The 22,944-nt window shown below is 24.6% G+C and overlaps 1 protein-coding gene across 2 annotated transcripts in view; it reads left to right on the forward strand.

Moving 5' to 3' along the window:
* LOC126895393 (lachesin-like) overlaps positions 1–22,944 on the forward strand; it is a 96,361-nt gene that overhangs the window by 59,872 nt on the left and 13,545 nt on the right. For both annotated transcript variants that reach the window (XM_050667214.1, XM_050667213.1), the window contains exon 3: positions 14,954–15,120. In XM_050667214.1, the coding sequence (XP_050523171.1) occupies positions 14,954–15,120 (167 nt within the window). The remainder of the gene's footprint in view (positions 1–14,953; positions 15,121–22,944) is intronic.

Here is a 22,944-nt window from a genome sequence, read left to right on the forward strand (position 1 = left end):
TGAAATTCATAACTCTTCGTCAACTACAAATACATTATTTTTACTATTGATCATATGAAAACGTACTTTTGTTTTTTTATTGTAGTTTTGAGAGCTAATGATTTCGCATTCAATCGAATATTTTTCACTCAGTTTTAAATTGTATGAGCATTCAGCACTTATTAATGGTTGGAAAGAATGCCCGTATTGTTTTGACGAAGAAAATATACAGTGAATATTTGTTGGAGGAACAGTTGAATGTGAAGAACATTGTGGTGGTAGTTTATCATCTTCAGCGTTCAGTTCATTAATTTTTATGACTTTTATTTCTGCTGTCTCATAAAGTGTACGGTGATCAATAAGTTTCAACAGTGTTATGATAACAGCACAATACATTGCCATTGTCCTGATGAAGTAATTTTCTATAATGAAATAAATGCCACATCAAAATACGAGATGTTAAATTTTCTACACACCCTTTGACTGCATACTGATAGCAAGCTATGTTCTTAAACGTATTTAATTAAAAAAAAAATAAGTACTTAATATGAAGTTAGAAAAATGAAAAGTTTTCACGTTTTTATTTAATCTAAAAATGACTATTTTGAAAATGCTTCACTCTTTTTTATATGGAAAATTTTGTCTTATAGTGGCCAGCACACACAAAAAAAAAAAAATAGTATTCTTTTTGACCAACATCACTTTTTTATGGAGTCAATAAAGTGTTCTAAAATAACAATCAAGTAAAAAAAAATTTTTTTGATTTATTTAATTATTTATTTTACAACAAACATGCAGTTTGATCGAGGCTTTAAATAATGCAGTACTAATCTAAACTTTAAGTAAAAGTTTTTCAAATTAGAAAATAATTAATTCATATAATTTAATTTTAGTATAAAAAACACCAAGTAAAAAAATATTTATTTATTTTTCTTCATTGTAATATGAATTCCAATTAATTTAAGGGAATTTGTTAAATATTTTACTTATACAGTTTTTTTCACTAAGTTTTACTTTAGAAATTCAACGTAACATCAATATTATTAAAATAAAATAAACGGTAGCACAAAGAGATTGTGGCACAGTATGAATGTAGCATAGTTGGGACAAGTAAAGATAATATCTGACAGTGATTAAAATCACTATCATAAGAATTGCTTCGATGAAAATCGTAGATAGTATTTAACTCTAAGAAATTGGTGGATAATTACAAAAGCAACATCAACTTCTATTTCCTTAATTATATTGTAAAAACATTTATTACTGTTTTTACCACTTATATTACACACGTTTTATTTCTTTTTACTTAATTCGTAATACATATTAATTAGCATAGAGGGAGATGCTGATATGACAATTCTACTAGTCTGTAGCCCGGAGCTACTGACGTCAAACTAACAAAGGGCAGTTGTGTTTGAGTGGCCGTTATAGACATAGTTTTCAATACTAATACTTTCGTCTTATTTATATTATTTATAACTTAACTTGTTTTATTCAACGACCCGTCTATCGCCAAATATTATCATACCCAACCAACTTCGTCTCACTTGGATATACCTACTAACCAACTGTACCAGGATTCAGGTCAAACGTATTGTACATTACATATAACTTATATTTACTGATCATCTTGAATATAACTTTACTTTGTCGTTGATATAAAACAATAGTTTAATTTTATTTAATAATCTATCCCCTGTAACTTAGGTACACGATTGCCTATGTCTCCTTCAGGTAATTAAAACTCATTTAAGGAGATAGGGATGATATTTAGGCAAACGTCGGGTAGCTTCCGATTCTTGGTTTTGACCAAGATCTTCAAGTATTAACTAGTCCCTAACAATATCCTGATTAGTGGTCCTTTGATTAAAAAAAATAATATATGAATAAATACTAATTACAGTAAATAAATTTAGTATGAAATTGATATACAATAATTTAATATTGTAATTTATACGAAGAAATTATTTAAAATAATAAAATAGTTGTATATTTCTATACTTTTAAATGGTATAAAAATTTAAAGGGCTTGATGCATTACTTTTCAATAAAAACTGTTTGTTACTTATGAATAAATACACAGCACTACAAGGAACTTTCATTAGAATCAAAAATATACTTTTCTAAATCAAATTTTCGCGCTGTTTTCAAATATGAAATTAGACTTTTTCTATCACTTCTAATTTTTGATATTATTAGTAACTAGTAAAAAATGAATATTTACATATAGAAAAATTATTAAAACAAAAAAAAAATTTTTTTTTTAATTATTATTAATTTTGATTTTTTATACCTTAAAAAAGTCATAGTTACTCTTTGCCGTCCGGAGGGGGGGCGGATCAGCTCCCCCGGCCGCCGGAGGCAATGGTGCGTGTAGTCTAGGTTCCCAAAACCCACCCAGTATAGCAGAAATTTTTCCTAGAGTTGGATTCGCAGAGTCCCACCACCAAAACTGCTCTTTAGCTGTATTTTAAGGTGCACGGCAGAGCACCACTACGGTCTCCTAAGAAAAGACCATAGCTGGAATCGGAGTGCGACTCTCTACCCAAAATAAGGATCTTGTGCGCATGACAGAATAGTGCATCCCCACGTGTCCCGCTAGCATTGAAACCAAGCCAAGTCCGACACCATGAATCTGGCACGTTTAACCAACAGCGTGGGCTTCCAGATCCCCCGGTTTACCAGTGATGCAAGGTAGCCTTTGACTGGTCGTGGCCGATGCAAGTGTCTCTCTGTTATACCTTTGGTTCTGATCCCTTCCAGGTCTGCTGGATGGGATCAGGATTGCTAAAGACACCAACCTGTTCAATCAAAAGCCTGGATATGGATATGGAGATCCAGCTTTAGGGGTAAACTTCAACAGATCAGCAGTTTATCACCAAACGTTAAAAATAATCAGCGCAAAATGATATTTTAACCTATTTTATTGGTTTTTTATAAATTTTTTTGGGAATGTTTATAATAGAAAAAAGTTGATTTGTTACCATTTCTTTTAACACAACACGCAAGTTTGAAATTGACATCATTAAATAGAAAATTTTATGAGAATTAAAAAAATGTTATTACTAAGATTAATATGCAGTTAGTAAATTTTATAGTTACTATTAAGTAAGTTATACAGTTAATTTATCAGAAAATCTCAATATTTGTTTGCATTTTTATCGTAAAAATAGGTCAAGTGTAATCATTTGACATAACGTTGAAAAAAGTAGGTTAAGTGAGAGTTAGAAAAATAAATCGCATAGTAAAACAATATTAGTATGATTCAGAAATTTATTCTAATGAGGGGAGACTATAGTGATGGGATCCTTGGTCATTATTAAAGTTATTGAATCTAAATGAGATAAAAATTAAATGAGTTGAAAATTTATTTTAACTCAAAGAGAAATAAGAATAAAATGCAAAAAATTCCCTGCCATAAGCGGGTTGGAATCTCGTACTCCAAGTGTGTTAGACATAAGTATTACCGACTTGGCAACCGTACGAAAAAAATGGCAATTTAAGCTGATTCAAATTTACTCCATTTACTGGAAACGAGGAAATTTTTATACATTTTTGAGGGTAATATCTTCGATTAAATACAATTTTTGATCTTTTGACATATTGTTGAAAGAATTCGGTTGAGTCACTCGGTCCAGTAAGAGCTGAGATTGAGCGTTCACAGACACAATAAATAAATAGAAAATTAAAAACCACATCATAGTAAAATTAATACCTTCTCAATTTTGCATCGAAGCTAAAATTAAAGTTAAGGTTAAAAAGAAACATTGTTGTGCCCACCATCGACAAAAATTAGGAAAAAATCTTTATTTTTAGAAATTTACTATAATATCTCAAAATAGCGATACAAAAAGTAAGGCTTTTTTTTAAATTGATCTCTGCATTTAAAAACTGCTATAATATATTTTTTTGAAACTGATCTCAATAAAATTTTAAAACAATAAAAAAAAAAGTTTTCTGTAAGTATGCTTTTTGTGAAAATTTTAAAAAGCACTTAAGTACAAGAAGAGTTTGAAAAAGACCTCCCACAAATTTAAACATTTTTTTTTATAATTGTAAAATTATAAATATTAAAATTATTATGAAATATAATCGATTGGATTCGAAATATTTTTTTCATAGAGACAATAACTGTCAAATATTATATATGCTGTCCCAACAATGCCGCGACTCTGGATTTTTTTTACTGTTATTAAGTTTAAATTATTTATTTAATAAGTATTTGCATTTCAGCAAATTTAAAAATAGAAAAAACCACTTGTATTTTTTATTTATTTAGTCATTTCATACAAAATATTGAATTTGATAAACTAAAAATAAAAGATAATTTAATAAATTCAAAACTTAAAATTAGACGTTTGTCGAGCTAAACTAAATATGCCATCTTTGATGCTAATTTACCATTATCTCTAAGCAATAAATTAATGTTGAAAGACGTGAAAATACTAGTAATACTGATAATGAAAGGAAAACAAAAAAAGGAAAGTCTTTTAATTTATAACAGCTTGAAAAAATAACATTCTAACGAGCGATAGTTTTTTTGCTTCTTCAAAGATGAAAACAGGAAGGAAAAGATTGCCAAGTGTATTCGCGTGTATTTTAAAAGTCTAGACTGTCGTTCAACCAAGATATCCAGTATCTTTTTTAACGTTCCTTTTACTTACCGTCCAAACACTTCCACCACTGTGTTATCTCATTACGTTGCTAAGTCGAGATTTATAGTTTTAAGTTTAATTTTCGATTCAGGAGACCGTGTTCACCTTACCAATAAATTGTAAGGACACATTAGTTTTGTAACGAAACTTGTATTTGTTTTCTTTTGGCATCCATGTACATTTGAACTACAAGACAATGATTTAGTGCATTCAAGTAAACTGAATTAAATTAAAAAGTTCGAATGGAATATGTTAAGTGATGTAAAATGTCGAACAAAATATTTGATTGTAATTATTTTTTCAAACGAAGATATTAGAGTTATTATGAAGTATAACCTAAGACTAGTGATATTGGAGTCGAACGTTTCAAAACAAAAATTAGAAATGTATGGGAATCCATCACACAAATTCATACATTAGGTTAACCTCTCAGCAGTATTTATAATTAAAAAAAATACAAGTCAATTATTGTGCAACATTGGACACTGTATTACTATCATAAAATCAGATTATATAAAATTATAACGACGCAAAATATACAGTTATTATGTATATTAGGGTGCTAGCTATTTTACAAATTTTTGAAGTTTTCGGTGATTTTGCCCCTTTTTTACTATAACTAGTATAAAAATAATTTTTGCAAAATATCAAATCAAACTGTTGATATCTACACGGGCTTACGTGAAATTATAGTTTTAACGCAACAAAAAAATATGTCTGATAGGCATACATTCCCACCGTCTTAGATAAGATCTTTCTCTGACTTTTTAAAGTTATCAATTTCAAACGAAATATCAAAGATTTCAAAAAACTGGTAGCTTAATAATTTTCAAAATTGAGAGCTTCTAATGTAAACATTAAAAAATATTTAATATTTTTAAAAATAAATGTGGGAAAGTTTAAAAATATGATTTTTAGAATCGGTAAATTTTGTCATTTAAAAATTCTTTTTTTCTTAAAACTGTTATAACTTTTTTTGAAATGGATGAATCGAAATAATTTTTTTATATATATCTTAGATATTTCCCTATAATTGTACATACTTTTTTTAAAAAATTGGACTATTTCCCCTTATTTAGGGGGTAATTAAAACTTGAAACGTATATAAAATAGAACATTTTCAACTTAAGTTAATAAAAGTTTGATATTCAAAAGTTTTAAGAATGTTCCTAAAATTATCCAAGTTTCAAACATATGTTAAATTAAAGCTTATGTTATGTACTATAAATAAAAAAAAAATTTTCCTTTACCTTATCTTATATTTGTAAAAAACCACCATAGTTAAATGAATATGCTGTTTTATATTGAAATTTTCAATTGTATATATACAACTTTGAATTATTATAATATACAACATTTTGTTAAATTTAACAGATTTGCATGGAAGTACTTTTTATGATTTTGATGTAAATCACTGTTAGATATTATTTGTTCTTGTCCCAACTATTTCGTATTTCCATTGTACCAAGTTTTTTTTATTATTTGTCAATAATAAGAAAGAAAAATCATTTTTTCAAAAGTTTAGAGAGGGAATATTTTCTTCGATAGATAATAAATTAAGAATAAACAATAATATAAAGGTATGTTTTTTTTTCATTTTAAAAATGTCAATTCTTATAAGCATCATTAAAATTTTTAATTTTTACTTTTCTAAAAACTTGCTAAAATTGACATATCAACTTTTCAAAACTCATTCAAAATTTTCTATATATTACTTTAAATGAAAACTTTTTAATATAATTTATAATTTTCTGTTTTTTTTTCTTATGTAATTAGATATTTAATAAAACATTGTCATGGAATTTGGTCTATTATAGCCTTTAAGTTGTCTAGTTTTTTTAAATTACTTATAGAAAATACGAATATGTATTAATGGACAAAATCTAAAGGAAAAATGTTTAATAAAAGTGTCAAAATTAATTTCGTAGTTAATAATTTTGTTAGGATGCAACAGTTGTTGTAATCGATCAGAGGTTTACCATATTAAGAGAAGTGTTAACTATTTACATTGTTAAGATGAAACTAGGAATAAAAGAAAAGAGATTAAAATTTAGGTATACTCACTTAAAGAAATAATATTTAAAAATTGATTTATAGATAATAATATTAAAATGTATACAAAAGTTTCTACATCCGTAGGGTATTAAAAATAAATGAACAGGGGATGGCTGTTATACTTCACTAAATAAATACAAATAAGTATTATTTAATAAGTAATAATAATAATAATAATTCTTAACTGTTTTGATGAATATGAGCTGATGGATAAAGAGTTCGTATATTGAATAAGACTGAGTATGGCTCGATTAAGGACAATGAATAATAGCGGATTTGAGTCTTTGTAAAGACAAATCTTACCACCAGGGCATTGTGCACATATTACCATGCGCAACGAATAAGGCAGTAACCCAAAAAATTCAACTTTGAATTTATGTTTTAGTCTTTTTATAATAACTTTAATCAAAATATAGAAAATTTAGTTTGAATCGGAATTATACTGCTTAGAGAATAAATTTTATCTTTGATCTCTTGGAAAATAGGAAAAAATAAGTTACTGCCATATTCGTTGCGCATATCGATATGATTCAGATACCGATACACTTTCATATAGGTTAACATAATGTTTAGATGAGGGAAAAACGGTACCGTCTTAATCCTTTGTACCCTATAAGGGTATCAATATTACACTTTTAGATGATGACATACATAATATGTATATTATAAATTGAAAAAATTATTTAATTAAGAAAATGACCGGTCATTAACAACTTTTAGACTAGTACTTTGAAAGTTATATTATTTTTAAACCTTAACAGAAGGAGGGAGTGGCAAGAAATGTCAAATGATAAATATTTTTATAACCACACCTTATCTCTATGTATTTACTTTTAAATTTTAAAATCATAATAACATTCAAAATAATGGGTTTAAATTGTTATTGACCAGTGTTTTTCTTAATTAAATAACCTTTAGTTTATAAACTAGTAATATATGTTAGTTTTCATATAAATAAATAAAGTGTCAACTTTATTTGTTACCATTATGAGATATAAATTATTAACTAAAAAGTAATTAAAATGTTAAATCAAGAAATACGTAAAATTAAAAAATACTAAAAATAATTTTCTTTAAATAAATATTATTTTATGAAATATCGATTGGCTAGCGTTAATAGAATTATTCTATAAAGATGAATTTTAGTTTGATAGGATGTCATTTTAAAACTAAAAATAATAGTAATATTACTAAACCAAACTACCATATTCAAGATCTATAAAAATACAAAGTCTTTTTTATCAAAAAGTATCTCTAATATTTTCAGTGTTTCTATTAATTAAACAAAACTTTTTATATTATTAATTTAAGACTACTTTGTGCTTTTTCCAGAAGTCAGATCAGTTATAAAGAAGAAATATAAATAATTATTTTTTTTTTTGTTAGGAATTGTGGTAAGATTTGTCTCTATTGGTATATTTATAATGGATAAAATAATTTTAAATGATTGTTCTATTCATATGAAAATAAGAAAACTTACTTTATAACTGGCCATTCTCATGCATATATCTCTTGACCAAGTTTCATAAAAAAAAAAATAATAATCTTATTTCTACTAGAGACGTGCTCAAAAGTATTTTTGGTATCTTGCGATTGAAAATGGATTTTTGACGTAACCAGGATTTGATAATCGTAAAACTTTTGACGAATGGTTTGCAATGATGGCAGTAGTTTTACGAATTCGTACTCTTAATTTTCCCACAAACAAGAAAGAGAGAAAAAACAATTTTCTCTCCTTAAAATGAAAAAAAAATCTGTAGGAACAAAATGAAAAACGTGTCATTCTACAAAGTCACGTTCACTTAATAAATATCATTTTTTTGTCGTAATCGCTAATGATATATTTTTATTTTTACTGTAGCTGGTAATATTAATAACAAAAATAATTGATCAGTTAAAAACTAATACCCTAAACAAATTGTAGGTTTAATCTAATATATACCTAATATCTAATATATGTACTATGTATAGTATTAAACATTATACAGCGTGTTTGATTTATCGTTGACAATCACATTTATTTTAAAATAATTATGAGAATTTTTTTTTTGGTTAAATTTAAAAAGTATTTATTTTATTGTGTTGTGTTATTTGTTCTTCTCAATTTTTAATTGATTGATTACTTTTTATTTTTATTCTTTGACATTTATATGTGTAACAACTTCATCTTTTTAAATAGTACTTTTTAAATTAATTACATTTTTTTTTCAGAAATATTATTAGTTTATCTCCTTAAACAATAATAAGTTAAGGAAATAATATTAAGTTTCCCGAAATTAGTGGACAACAATAAATCAATCAACCTTGAATATTGTAACTAAAAACACTAAACTAAAAACAACAAAAAATTAAAAATTTCCTGTGTCAAACAACATGATAGTAAATTTCGAATGGAATTTCGTCGCTGATTCCGAATATTAAATTACAATTTTTTGAAGAATTCTATTTTTTGAGATAAACTCTAATTAGTGGAAATCATAAAATTATGTAATTTGTAACTCATTAAATAAATAAAAAAATTAAAAAAAAACCCATTTAAAAATAATTAGTCAATAAACATTAAATCAAATTGTAAACTGATTGATTGGTTAGGTCAAACAAATTTATCAATGAACAAAAACTAATGTACTTTAATTATTAATTGTGTAATATAGCTCTAGAACTTAACAAATAGTGATCAACAAATCTAATAAAACCTTTTTTCAGGGTCTAAAACTATAGAAAATTGTGCACATACTTATTTTAAAGTATATTTAATTTCAGTATTAAAGATAATTTTTATAAAAATATTTTAATAATATCAAAATTTTAGCATTAGGCATTTTTTCACTGTTAAAAAAAGACTATTTTAGTATTTAAAATTGTTAAAAACACAAAAAGTACAATATTAAAATTCTTATATAATTTTCTATCACTAATTAAAAATTTATAATTATAGACTTAAGCAGAAAAAAGTTATAGGAAAAAATTTAGTTCTAATTTTTGTAAAATAACCGTCAAAATCAACTTTGAAGGGCTTGTGTAGTGGATTAAATTTGAGGTATAGATCTAAAATATTGAAAGTGGCTCTTAAAAATAGTCCTTTAAAGGTTTAATTGGTTTTTTTTTTAATGAGCAATGTATTACGTAGTTATTTAATTTTCACTAATTATCAATTATCTAAAAAACTGGAATCAATCTGAAAATTCTAAGTCCAGATTTAGAATCAGCCATAAAATTCCATTAAGAATTTACTACCTTATTATTTTGTACAAAAAATGTTGTGAAGTATAATATTCGTGAAATTTATCATGCTTATGTATTAAAATTATTTGTACAAAGTTAAATGAAGAACTGATTTTAAAAAAAGTTTCTGTGTAAGGGTGCAACGTTTAAACTTAAATCTTGGTCACAACGGATAATAATTTGTACCTTACATGTTATAAATTTGTAATGGATACAAAGAAAAAATAAGATAGCCAACCTACTAGGGTAGACAACTACAATGGTATTTTAATGGAAAATAAAAAAAATTGACGTTGAATTTAATTTAATATATTCAGGAATAGTAATAATTCAATAAAAAAAGTTATGTTGTTCGATTTTTATAAGTTATCTTTAAATTAAGCAACTAAAATAAAATAAATAAATTGTTTATTAGCTGACCATGTTAAATTACATACTATGAGATATAACAATTGAAGACTAAAAACAAATTAAAATTGAATCTGATATTTGGTGACTCATTGACAGTTGAAGTACAAAAAACTTTGTACTTCATAATCATAATGAATTTGATATAATTTTATACAAGACCATTATTTGTTCTTCATGAACTAATGGAAAATGATTTTTGAAGGATAATGAATATAAGATACATGATCCCGTTGAACACTATACGCGCATAAAGAATATTTGTGGCTAAGAGTAATTACAGGGACTTTATTAATAAAATGCAATTTAAGTAAAAATCAGTCAAAATGAGTCAAAAAATCGAGTGGTTAAAATATCTCATCTGAAAATTAAAGGAAACAGAGACATACAAAATAATTAAATTTATTTATTAATAATAAAAAATTACACCTACAACTTTTATGATTTGAGGATACGATTAACGCCTTCGGATACCTTTAGATCGTCGAACACAACAGTTCGCTCAGTTATTCTGTATAAACGCACCTAGTTAAACACGAGTCTTAAATAGTAAGACTAAGCTTGCAAGACGTTGGTATACCCCAGAAAAATATTTTCATATGCTACATAATCATATAATATATATCATTCAATAAATTATAAATAAATACATATTCGTTGCAATCAGTACAAAAAATAAATTAATTTAAACGGGACGGACAGTTTTGGAACATGTCCGTCACTGTCAGGGATACAACTCTTACTATGAGATACCTAAATAACAATATAGGAGTCTAAAAAAAAAATAAAATATGAAAAAAAATCACAACAGGTGCATGGCGAACAAAAAAATTTTGGTTCAGGTCATTGCAATATTAAATATATATTACCAGCTCTAAACTAGATCTAGGATCAATCAACGTCAACAAAACTTAAAAAATGTACATAAATTAATGTAGAGGAGTCATTCACGAAAAACAATAATAATTTTACAATTACTTTGCAGTGCTTAAAAATGAACATCGCTACGGTTAGACCATAACACAAATAGGAATTTCCGAATTCGCATTTAAAATCTCAATATGAAATTTGGTGGATTGATAGCAACATATTAGTTAAACATTTGAGGTCATTGAAATTTACAGTAACCAGTGCCGAAAATTAATAAAAAAATTGAATTTATGATTTACCAACAGATGACAAAGTAATGCATAGTGGCGTTCAGGGTATTAAGAAGGGAGTGAAACTGAGTGACTGTACACATATTGAATCAGTTACAGAAGTAGCAAACATAGCTAACTATCACAAATGCGTGCGACGCAATAAAATTTATCAAATCCAAAAAAATATGAACTCAAAAAACGAGAATAAGTAAGACACATTAGAATCACTCATTAAATAAAATTAACAAAAATTTACAAATATAATAAAAAAATGAATTGGTACTTTTTTTTCACGTCACAACTGGTCAATAGCCAGTTTTGAAATAATACTATTAATGTTAATAAAATATATAGGTATAAGAGAGAGGATCAAGTTACATTTAACGTTATGACATTTGTCTTATAAAAAAATTAAAGCGTAGCTAAACTTTTTTTTTAGTTACTTATTCTTTAAATTTTTAAATTCTAGCACCGTCAATTAAATCAATTTGAAGCAGTTAAACATTTTATTGATGTCAATACTTAATTTTCGATAATAAACAATTTTGTGTTTCTTAGCAATATCAGTAAACATTTTACTAGTACTATTGATGGAAATGGCTTAAATGATAATAGATATTTATGACGTTACTTCAATGGACAATATTTCAAAACTAGTTATCAATTAGTCAAGTTTTTAAAATTTTTAACTTATTGGATTATAAGATATTATAGGTTATTATTTAGCTTTTAAAATTTATCCCTCAAAATTATGTCGATAAATAATTTTTTTTAAAAAAACTTAATATTATTTATAGCTGAAAAAAGTAAAATGTTCTTTATTACTTTTTTGTTAAGAGTTTAATTTTTATGGAAAAGATAGAATATGATAAATTTAATGTTTTATAAAAATGGAAGTTCATTTTATTTGTTAAAAATTTACTTTTAACTTTATAATTTAATGTACATTACGGTAATTTGAAAAAAAAACATTGTGAATTAATATGAATTTTTAATAATAAAATTTTTCTTAATTCTTATAAATAATAATAATGTTTCCATGTTAATTTTCTATTATGACTCGATATTTTGATTTTAAGTTTTATGAAGATAGTCCAATTTCAGTTAAATAAATTTTAATAAAATCGAAAAAACTAAAAAAATGGATTGATTTTAATGAAATTTCAAAACTAAGTGCGCTTTCATAATTAATAGAGGCAAAAATTTCATTATATTGTATTCTAAAAGAAATTAAGATCTTAACGATTTTTATGAAAGTATAATAAATTGTAGTATTTGTACAATTAATAATGAAAAAAATATATTTAATTTAAGTTATAAAATATTTATTTAAAAATAATTACTTTTTTATGTACAATGTACATAATATTATGTATTATATAATATTATTATAATATAAATATAAATAAATAATATTTTTTCTTTAACTCTTAACGCTCAACGATTTTTTAAATATTAATACTTAAATAATATTTTAGTGAAAATAATAAGCATAAGTATTTTTTAAATAACTAATATTATTGAGGAAAAGTATTACAGCTTAAATAACTGATTTTAACTCTCATTCAGGCATTAACGTACTTGTAAAAAACCATTTAAAAAAATTGTTGAATTGTCGCTTATATGTACTGGGAGTTTTTAATGAATATAATGTAAGGGAAAAATATTCTACTTGTATGTACAATTAACATTTATATTAAAAATATATAATTAAAAAATTCCATACTGATGTATACAATTATGGATCATTTTTTAACAGTGTTATATAAGAAATTTACGTCTCCCAAATCAAAGACACGTATGAACTCTTTTTTTCAATTTCTATAATATAAAGGAGGAATTCACAAAAATAATAACGTGATTGGCATACAATATGGTGAGGTAGTGGTAAATTTATTTTAAAAATTATACGAACGTATAAGAGAATATACTTGCATATTTGTAGTATTTTTATAGGGTTTACGTTAGTTTTCAAAATTGAAAATGGGTTTACATATATCCGCCTTATACTCCTCAAAATATCAATGCATTCAGCAAATGGAAACACTTCGAAGCCTGAAACTCATTACAATGCAAGTCAGGCCCTACTGCGATACCGATTCGGTTACATAATCCCTCGTTTAAATATTTTAGATATTAAAACACTTATTTAATATATAATATAATATGCATTTATAATTAGGGTGGATAGATCTCACTGACAGTTCTTATAACTTTTAATACAATTGAAATTTCATTGTAATTTTTTTTCATTAATTTTTACATTCATAAACTACGTTAAAAACATATATTTATTATTTATTATTAATAATAAAATATAAACTAAATTTTTCCAAAATTAAAAAAAAACATTTTTATTCTTTATACACGAAAAATCTTAATGGTTCAAAATGTAACAACTTTAAGATAAGTATTTATTGAGTTACAAACTTTTTAATACAAAAATTGAGTGTGTAGCATGGACAGAGTATACTTTATTAATATACACAAATACGATCAAAAATGTTTTTAGCATGTATTGAGTAATAAGCATATTGAGTTCAGATCAGTAATAATTATCTTTACGTAGTTATCGACTCATCAAATTTGTTTGTAAAAAATTTCCAAAAAAGAGATACTTTGAAAAAATTTTAAACTATAATAAATATTTTTCAAAAAGTTATTTGTATTATTAAAATAAATAATAAAAAATGAGTTTTTAACATAACCTAAGAATGCAAAAATGTTAAAAATAATTACAGTAATGGTTTAATTGTATCAAAAGTTATAAGAGTTGTCAAATTGGCTACACTCTGTACTACATATATGAATCTTTTAACATCATTAAATTACGGTATATTTTACGGAATAGGATACATGATCGATAGTGATTCTTTTTATTCGTTGTATAATTTTTTATTATTTATGCAGATCATAACTTTACAAACTCTTAGGTTAAAAAGAAGTAAATTTTGCTTAAAAGAAAACGCCCGTAGATAACATTTCTTACAATGACGCGTTGTGATTATTTTTACAGAGAAACATTTTAATGTACAGCCTAAAAAAACTTTAAATATTTTATATTTTTCGTTTACTCATAATTTATTAAGATTTTAAAAATACTGGAAAAGAATGATGGAAAATACATGTTAGTGTAGATAAAATGGCCAATGTATTAAATTTAATGTTGGGCGACGGAACAAATGAGTTAAGAGTTATAAAAATTAGAAACGTGTTTTTCGTTGAAAAATAAAGAGAAATTGAGGTCCATTTTGTCATTTAATAAATACTTCTGCAGGCTTATCCGAGAGAGTCTGATTAATCTTTCCAATCCAATTCCTTTATATATATATATATAAACATACAAGGAGTATATTTATATAATGATAATTGTATGTATACTTGGCCTAAAATAATTATTTGCTGCATTAAAATTTGTCGAGAGGAACCTAAATTTTTTACTATAATTTGATATTTAAATTTTTTTCAAATATCTTTCTCTTATTCTAGTTTTAATGGATTCAAGTTTGCCACTACAAAATGTAAAACCAAGTTCACTAAAACTAGAAGCAGCACAAAGACCATATTTTGTAGATAATTCATCTCACAATGTAACAACAGTTATAGGACAATCAGCTATTCTACACTGCAGAGTAAAACATATTTCTGATAAAACAGTAAGTGGCTTACAGATTATAAACTAGATACCATTTTTTTACATTTTTATTACAAAACTAATTAATATTGTTTTTAATAAATAAACTATACTCCTAATATTAAAATTCTTTTGTGAGAGGTGTAAATATTATTTAAAAGTATATATTTTCTTTCATTTTCATAATTCAATTCATATAGATTTGTCATATACTGAATGATAAGTACTTATTGAATTATAAACATTTTAATACATACAGTGGGTATGTATAACGGATGAATTTTGCATACATCAATATGAAATACTGTTAATGGTAATGTATATTGAAATGAATGTAGATTTTTTTTATTCACAGCTGTATATCATTTTTTTCATAACCAACTTCACAAATTATTTGCTTCTTAAAATATGAACATATTTATATTTCCTCAAGAATATTCAATTTTAATATTTTTAAGGAATGGAAAAACTAATTCCACTTGTAACATAAATTTATATTAATAAGTTTATTCAAAAATATCAATTAAAAACTTTAAGTCGTTGAGTAATTTTTGAGTTAAGTCAGTGACTTCTAAATAACTAAAAATAAAGAAGAAAAAAAAATTTTACACTATTTCGTATTACATTTTAGTAATCAATTAAATAACTAAAAAATATAAATTAATCTTTTTAAAGTTTTAACTTAAAATAAAATTCTATATAAATATAGTTTTATCGTGAAATCCAAGATAATATAGAGTGATAAATTAATTTATGAAATTATTTGTTTTTGTAAAATAATTTATGTAATTAATTTGTTTACTAGACGTAAATTAAAAATACTTAAACATTGAATTAAACGTGAAGAAAAATACATTACAAAAAATCGAATTATTTATTTTGTGTGATACCTTAGAAAATTAGAAACCAAATATCTTTAATTCACAACTCGTACAATTTTGCAATTATTTTTAATTATTCACTTACATACTTATTATTTTAGTTTATTTTTTATACGCAAGACCACATTTAGTAATTATGTTCCCGGAGTACTTACATCTACCGGCTCCAAACAAACCCATCTTTAATGTTTTATAAAATAGGCTCAACTTAACATATTTGTCTGAAATTTTGAAAAAAACTTCTATAAGAACAAGTCATATTAAGAAATTTCAAATGCTATTTAAAGAAACAGTTTTGTTTTCTATTTTTAATTATTTATTGGTAAAATTTTAAATGGTTTAATGCGCATTGGAAGGAGAGCTAGTAGTGGGCCTGATCAAATAACGCCAATAGTATAATACAAATGCAGTTATGTACTTACTAGCTATTACTAATTCGGGTACTTTTTCAAATCTATGGTAAAATAGTTTTTTAACACCTATTATTAACTCTAATATCAAATCAAATATTCAAAATTATAGGTCTATTTGAAACTTAACGAACTAACTAAATTATTTGAAAAGTTAATTGAAACTAAATTTACAAATCATGTGAACATACAGTTTTGCGATTTGTAACATGGATTTTGACAACGTAGATCAACTTTAACAAATTTATTGCTCTATTTTTCAAAATTAGTTTCTGTAGCTGAGATTACTGAACAAGTAAATATCATTTATACTGGTTTAAAAAAGCTTTTGGCTCAGTTTAAAACACGATATACTTTTAAACAAATTACATTTAATGGGGATTAGAAATCCTTTCTTATCTTAGTTACGATCTTATTTAAGTAATAGAACCCAACAAATACAAATGACCGCTAGAATTCCAAAAATGAAAAAATCATATCTGGCGTACCACAAAGAGGTCACTTATTACCTATTCTTTTTTTTCTATTAACGATATTCCAAAAGTTTTTATGTACAGGAAATGTTTAATGTTTGCTTATGATTAAAATCTACAATATAAAATCCTTTAACCTTGACTGTATGAAACTACAAAAAGATTTAAACATTTTTGTTTTATGGTGTCATAGTAAAATGTTTTCTATAAACATTAATAAGTGCTTGAAAATTAATTTTTTTCGAAACAAAACTAAAATTGAATTTCAATATATAGTTAATAAAAGTCTATTACAATTAGTTAATCTTGTTAAAGATCTAAGTATTTATAATTTAATTTTCATATTAAACATATTAAACTAAAAGCGTTGAAGACTTTAGGTCTTCAATAGGAATTTTAATATTAGGAGTATTGTTTAAGACATAATTGTTTTGAGTTAAGTGCTATCAATAATAGATTATGGTTCTATCTTATAGAATATTTTTCAGTCTAATTTGTTATTGGATTTAGAGCACCTTCAAAATATTTTTTTACGAATTTTTATTTATAAATTAGATTATCCTAAAGCTGAGTATAATGATTTATTAGATTTAGCAACATTAGTTGTGAGAAGCAAATTAAATGAGGCTCGTTTTGTTTTTAATTTAATTAGTAATAAAATTGATTGTTCAGAATTTCTCAGTAAATTTAGGTTCCATGTTAATATTATTAAATTACGTAATAATTATTTATTTAATATTAATAGTCATCGTCAAAACTATAGTTTCAATGATTCTTTTAATCTATTTACAATAATTTGTAATAATCTAGCTAATTTTCATTTTTAACGGTAATATACATAAATTGAAGTTCATTGTGCTTTTTAAAAATAATATTATGTGTCTATTACGTTTTGTTACTATGAATTTATTTTTTTGTTTATAATTATTTAACTGAATTCTTGCCTACAGGGCATCAAAAAACTATTATTACTACTATTTTTTAAGTGGCTTATTTAACTGTATTTACAAATTAGTAGGTAAACATCTTAAAAATTGGACCAGTTGAAAATATCTAAAAGCAAGTTTAAAAACGGTGCAAAAAATGGCTTAGAATCAAATAGTTTCATTAATTTAAAAAAAATCGAAAGAAGTTACAACAAATAATTGAATTTATCAACCATTGTTATTAGTTATAATAAATGAGGTTTTATAATTTTCCATTTAATTAATAGAAAAAAGTGTTTTCTAGTAAGCTTCACAAAAATTACAAGTCGACATTATAGGCAGAATCAATTTTTTTAGCTTCAAAAATGTTGATTAGAAATATCCTCTCTTAAAATTTTTATGTCTTTTTTTTTCCTGATTGAGATTTTGATTAATTTGACCTAACAATATTTGGGAAATAACAATAAATTTCTTTTTACTAAATTTAATTTTAATTTAGCTTATAAATATTTTGTTTTATTCCATTTGTTTTTTGTAAAGATGATTTAGCAAATTGTGTATTATTTCCTTAGCTATTAAACTGTTGTTTTCAATTTGAATTCATTAAAAATATAATTTTGAATAAATAAATTGATTCTTACAAGCCATAAGACACAGTTTAAGTGTTCAAGCGATACTTAACTTTAGTCTACAGTAAAATAATGTAATTAAATGTCTAATAACAATTACCACAAACAAAAGCAAAAAACATTCAATCGTAAATAAAAGATATTAAGTTAATGTTAGTTAAATGCTTCTGCAACAACAGTCTTAAAAGTAATACGGAAATTAATTAATTTAAATAGCTGAGCTAATATCTTTGGCTTATTGTAGCTAATTATATAGATTATAAAATAAAATTTTGATGGTACACTTCAGAAAGGTTATTTTTGACAAAAATGAGTTAAATACATAACTATTAAAGTCATATGGTGATAAAATTCTAATTAGGAACTTAATGTTAAAAATTATGTCTGTAGTTATTTATATTTTTCTTATCTCACTAGCTTTTAAATCATTATTTAATCTAAAGATTACTTTATAAAAATACAAATAAATATTAACTATCAACCCAATCCAAATTATCCAGACACAGTTTCACGGCCATTTCAAAAACATAAAAGTATTAATTTAATAAAATTTAAAAATAATATAATTTGGCTCCATTTTAAATGATGAAATTTTTAGACCATGTTTTGTGTTGTATCATAATTAAAATGAATAAATGATATAAATAAATTTATCAACATTTTGAATTTTAATTTTATAGTTTAAAAAATTTTGTGAAATTCAACTATTATAAAAAATCGGATGACGTTATTTTAATGTTTAAAATGTAATTTAAATTACCTATTACTATTTTAATTCCCACAATTTTCAAATCCATTATGAAAGTATACATTTTAGATTTAAATTTATTATTGGGTATCGGGTATTGTAACAGTTCACCTTTTTTGTAAGCCCAAACGAAATAAATATCTATACCTTCAAATTGTCTGTAGAGACTTTATTCAGTCGATAACGTGTCTACACATCATTTAACATTTAAACTAAATGGCTCTCGTGACCATTGAATGGTCATGTGTAGTGGTATAAATGAATGGAGAAAACTTTGTGAATTCAATTGGAAACTAAATCGAAAAATTACGATTTTTGGGAATAGAATTGCAGTTTTCAATGGTTTTAGTATATGCTATGAACTAAAAAATAATCAATATCAATAGTCGTATAATTTTTTTTATATCCCTATTAAAGGAAATTGAAAAGAATTTTTTTGTTTTAAGGCTTATATATTTAATCATACCCAATTTTAGATATTTTTTTAGAAATATTGATCTAATATCAGTTATAAAAGATGTAAAATATAAATATTAATACATAAATTGTCTTAAGCAAACATAGCGTTTTAAAAAAATTACTTGATAATATAGTATAATATACTATACTATTAATAGTTTATATTATAATCTATTAATTAAAAATGAACTCTTGTGATGTACGAATTTTTTTTTGCACCTATTCATAATATTACATACTTCTCATTGAGCTAATTTATTCGTCGAAAGAACCCAAATTTAATTTAATTGAATTTATTAAATAAAAAGTTATTTAAACATAAAAAGAGCAATATTCAGAGCATTTTATAACTGATATAATTTTTGTTTAATACACTTATCTGAATAATAATAATATTGACATTACCAAAAACTATAGGTTTTCTTTTTTATATGCTTTTAATATAAATTTAATTTAATTTAACCTATAGAAAGAGGTTGAACAATGCCAACCACATAATAAAATATATTTTTCTTTTTAGTTTTGAAAATATTCTGGATCGTCTAGCAAATTTAATCTACACAACATTAAATTTTTGTACTATAAGAATAAAAATAAAGAAAGTCCCAAAATTGTTACACTATGTGAAAATGGCTGCCAAAGTAAAGAATATCACGTAGTTTTTTTCAAAATAATGTTTACAATTTTTGAAAATGTTCCAGAACATCTGACATATTAAAACCTATATTTAGTTTATGTTTTTTAAATGTACTTTTTACTTAATAGGAAGACGTCCTGATAAGTTATTTTCTACAAGTATTCAGCTGCTAAAGTCTAAAATTTCTTTTGAAAATTTTCATTTTTTTTTATGCATAATAGCACTGAAGAGTTTTATGAAATAATGCCAATCACGTTCTGATATCAATATATAGGGGAGAATAGTAGGCCGAATCCTCACTATGCTGGATACGACTATACTAGATTTTTTGTTTTATATTTGTACTAAACCATTTCTATTTGTATACTACACTCATTTATGTATAATATACTACATTCCAGATGTTACAAATCGACAAATAGAATTGGTAATCAAAAATCCATCAAATTCTCGGTGTATTGTAAATTTTGATAAAAGTAATATTTCTACATTTACTATTTATTTTGTGATCTTATACTTTTATCAGATTTTTAAAAACTAATGTGAAAATCATATTAATTTTTTATATGAAAAAAACAAGGCAAATTTTTATTAGTTTACAAATTTTATGGTTTATCATTAAAAAAAAGTAACAATGGAATTAATGAATGTTATTGATTATAATATATTTTTGATGATGTTATTTAATTTTTTTGTAGTTTGAATTTTACAAATACAATATACTTAAAATAGGCTTAAGTTATCGAAACGATAAAAACTTTGCTTTAGCAAAATGTTATTTAACCCCACTGGTCCTTTCAATGTAGATGATATTGATCTGTTGTTATAGTCAACATAACGTTTTCCGGTGACAACAATCTCGAACAAGGAGTGGTAGTTTGCTTACCGTTAATCTATTTACGAATCACACCAACCAAACTTAGGAATAATTTGTCCCTTTTGCTCCTCACTACCTAAGAGGAATCCTTTTTGTCCCTCTATAATGCCTTTGTTAATCCTTCTTGTTCAGCCAGCAAGTATTTGGTAATAATGAACGTATTAAATAGCCACTATGAAAAACATAAACAAAATTTATAACGGAAAACATTATTTACTTACTATACCCTAAATTTAGATGTTAGTTTAAACTTCAACAACGTACACTTAGAATTAATCAGCCATTTTAATATCATACTTTGAACTGTAAGCGTTTAGCTTAGCTAAATTAATTAACACATTTTTGCTGCTTGAAAAAACGGTACTCCTATATTTTTAATTTTGTTTTGTATTTAAAATTAAGCTAGCCGCCACTTTTTAGGGTTTAAAAATTAAAATTTTTATGTGTTTTTTTGAGATATTAAATATAAAAATATTTATTGAAAAAAGATAGAAGTAAACGAAAGTTTTTATTCTAATTATCGGTTATAGGTGTACAACTTTTTTCGTGAAAATTATCTACGCTTGAATGAGCGCCTGTAGTTTAACTTGAAAATTCAAATGATACAAGATAGCCAATCTCTTTCATATTTGTTTATAACAAGTCATAATACGTTCTTTGTTTTTAAAAATGGTCGTTAGTTTGCTGAAAGTGACAAATAATAAAAACACCCCCTTGTTATCTAATAATTATTTGAAATCGAAATTAGCATTAATATCTTATCATTGCAAGCGCTCATTCACGCGTCGATAATTTTTATGGAAAAAGTTAAATAACTACAAGCAATAATCAGCATGAAAATATTTCGTTTTCTTCTGTCATTTGGCAATAGTTGATAAATTATTATCAACTATTGCCTTATATAGGAAAAGTAATGTTTGATAAAATTTCACCTTCAAACAGCAAAATTCAGTTATAAATATTTGTAAGATATAGGCTCTCTATCTCAACATAAAAAATGTCTTCTAAATATTTACAGTGATTAATTTATGTGTTATAATACTTAAGCAAATTTAGCATTAATTAATACAATATAATGTATTTTCAAATAGAAATCTCAAAAATAATGAAATATATACAAAAAATCAGTTGAAGAATAATCTTTTTTGATGTAATAACAAATAAAATGAATCAGTTGTTCGAAATTAATTAAATTACAACATTGTTAATTTTAATATTTTATTTTACGTTAGTAGTAGAGGTAAAAACAATAAATTACTTATTACTTTATTTTAATAATAATAACTATAAACGCTCGGGAATAATAGTGAAATACGTATCTCTATTTTAATGGGAAAGACACTAATACTTTGGATATAGGGAGGGATAAACAACAGGAATTGTCGAATATGAGGTGCAGACGAAGTGCAAGACACAAGTACTCTTAAATGCAGAGGATTAAAGTAGTTAAGTGTAAAGGGCGTCAAAAAGAATGAACAAAGACTTAACTTGATACATTAAGCTGAACAGCGATAACCGAGTATTGACACTAATTAATGACACAAAGCTTAAGGCTACATAGTGGAGTCGACTGACCACGATGGTGAGGGTTTAAATAATGTTAGATTGTTTGCTAATTTCGCAATAATTATTTTTTATTGTCAACTCATCATTCGCTAGTAGCAAATGTGCAGTTTGTATTATATTTTATAATATTTATTACAATAAACATAACGTTACACCATCACACCTATAACTAATATTTAGCATGAAAATATTTTGTTTTAATTTGGCCTTTTTTTAATACATATTTAAAATTTTGATATT

This window comes from Daktulosphaira vitifoliae, unplaced genomic scaffold (assembly GCF_025091365.1).
Source record: "Daktulosphaira vitifoliae isolate Bord-2020 unplaced genomic scaffold, ASM2509136v1 Scaffold_1, whole genome shotgun sequence".
NCBI classification, from domain to species: domain Eukaryota; kingdom Metazoa; phylum Arthropoda; class Insecta; order Hemiptera; family Phylloxeridae; genus Daktulosphaira; species Daktulosphaira vitifoliae.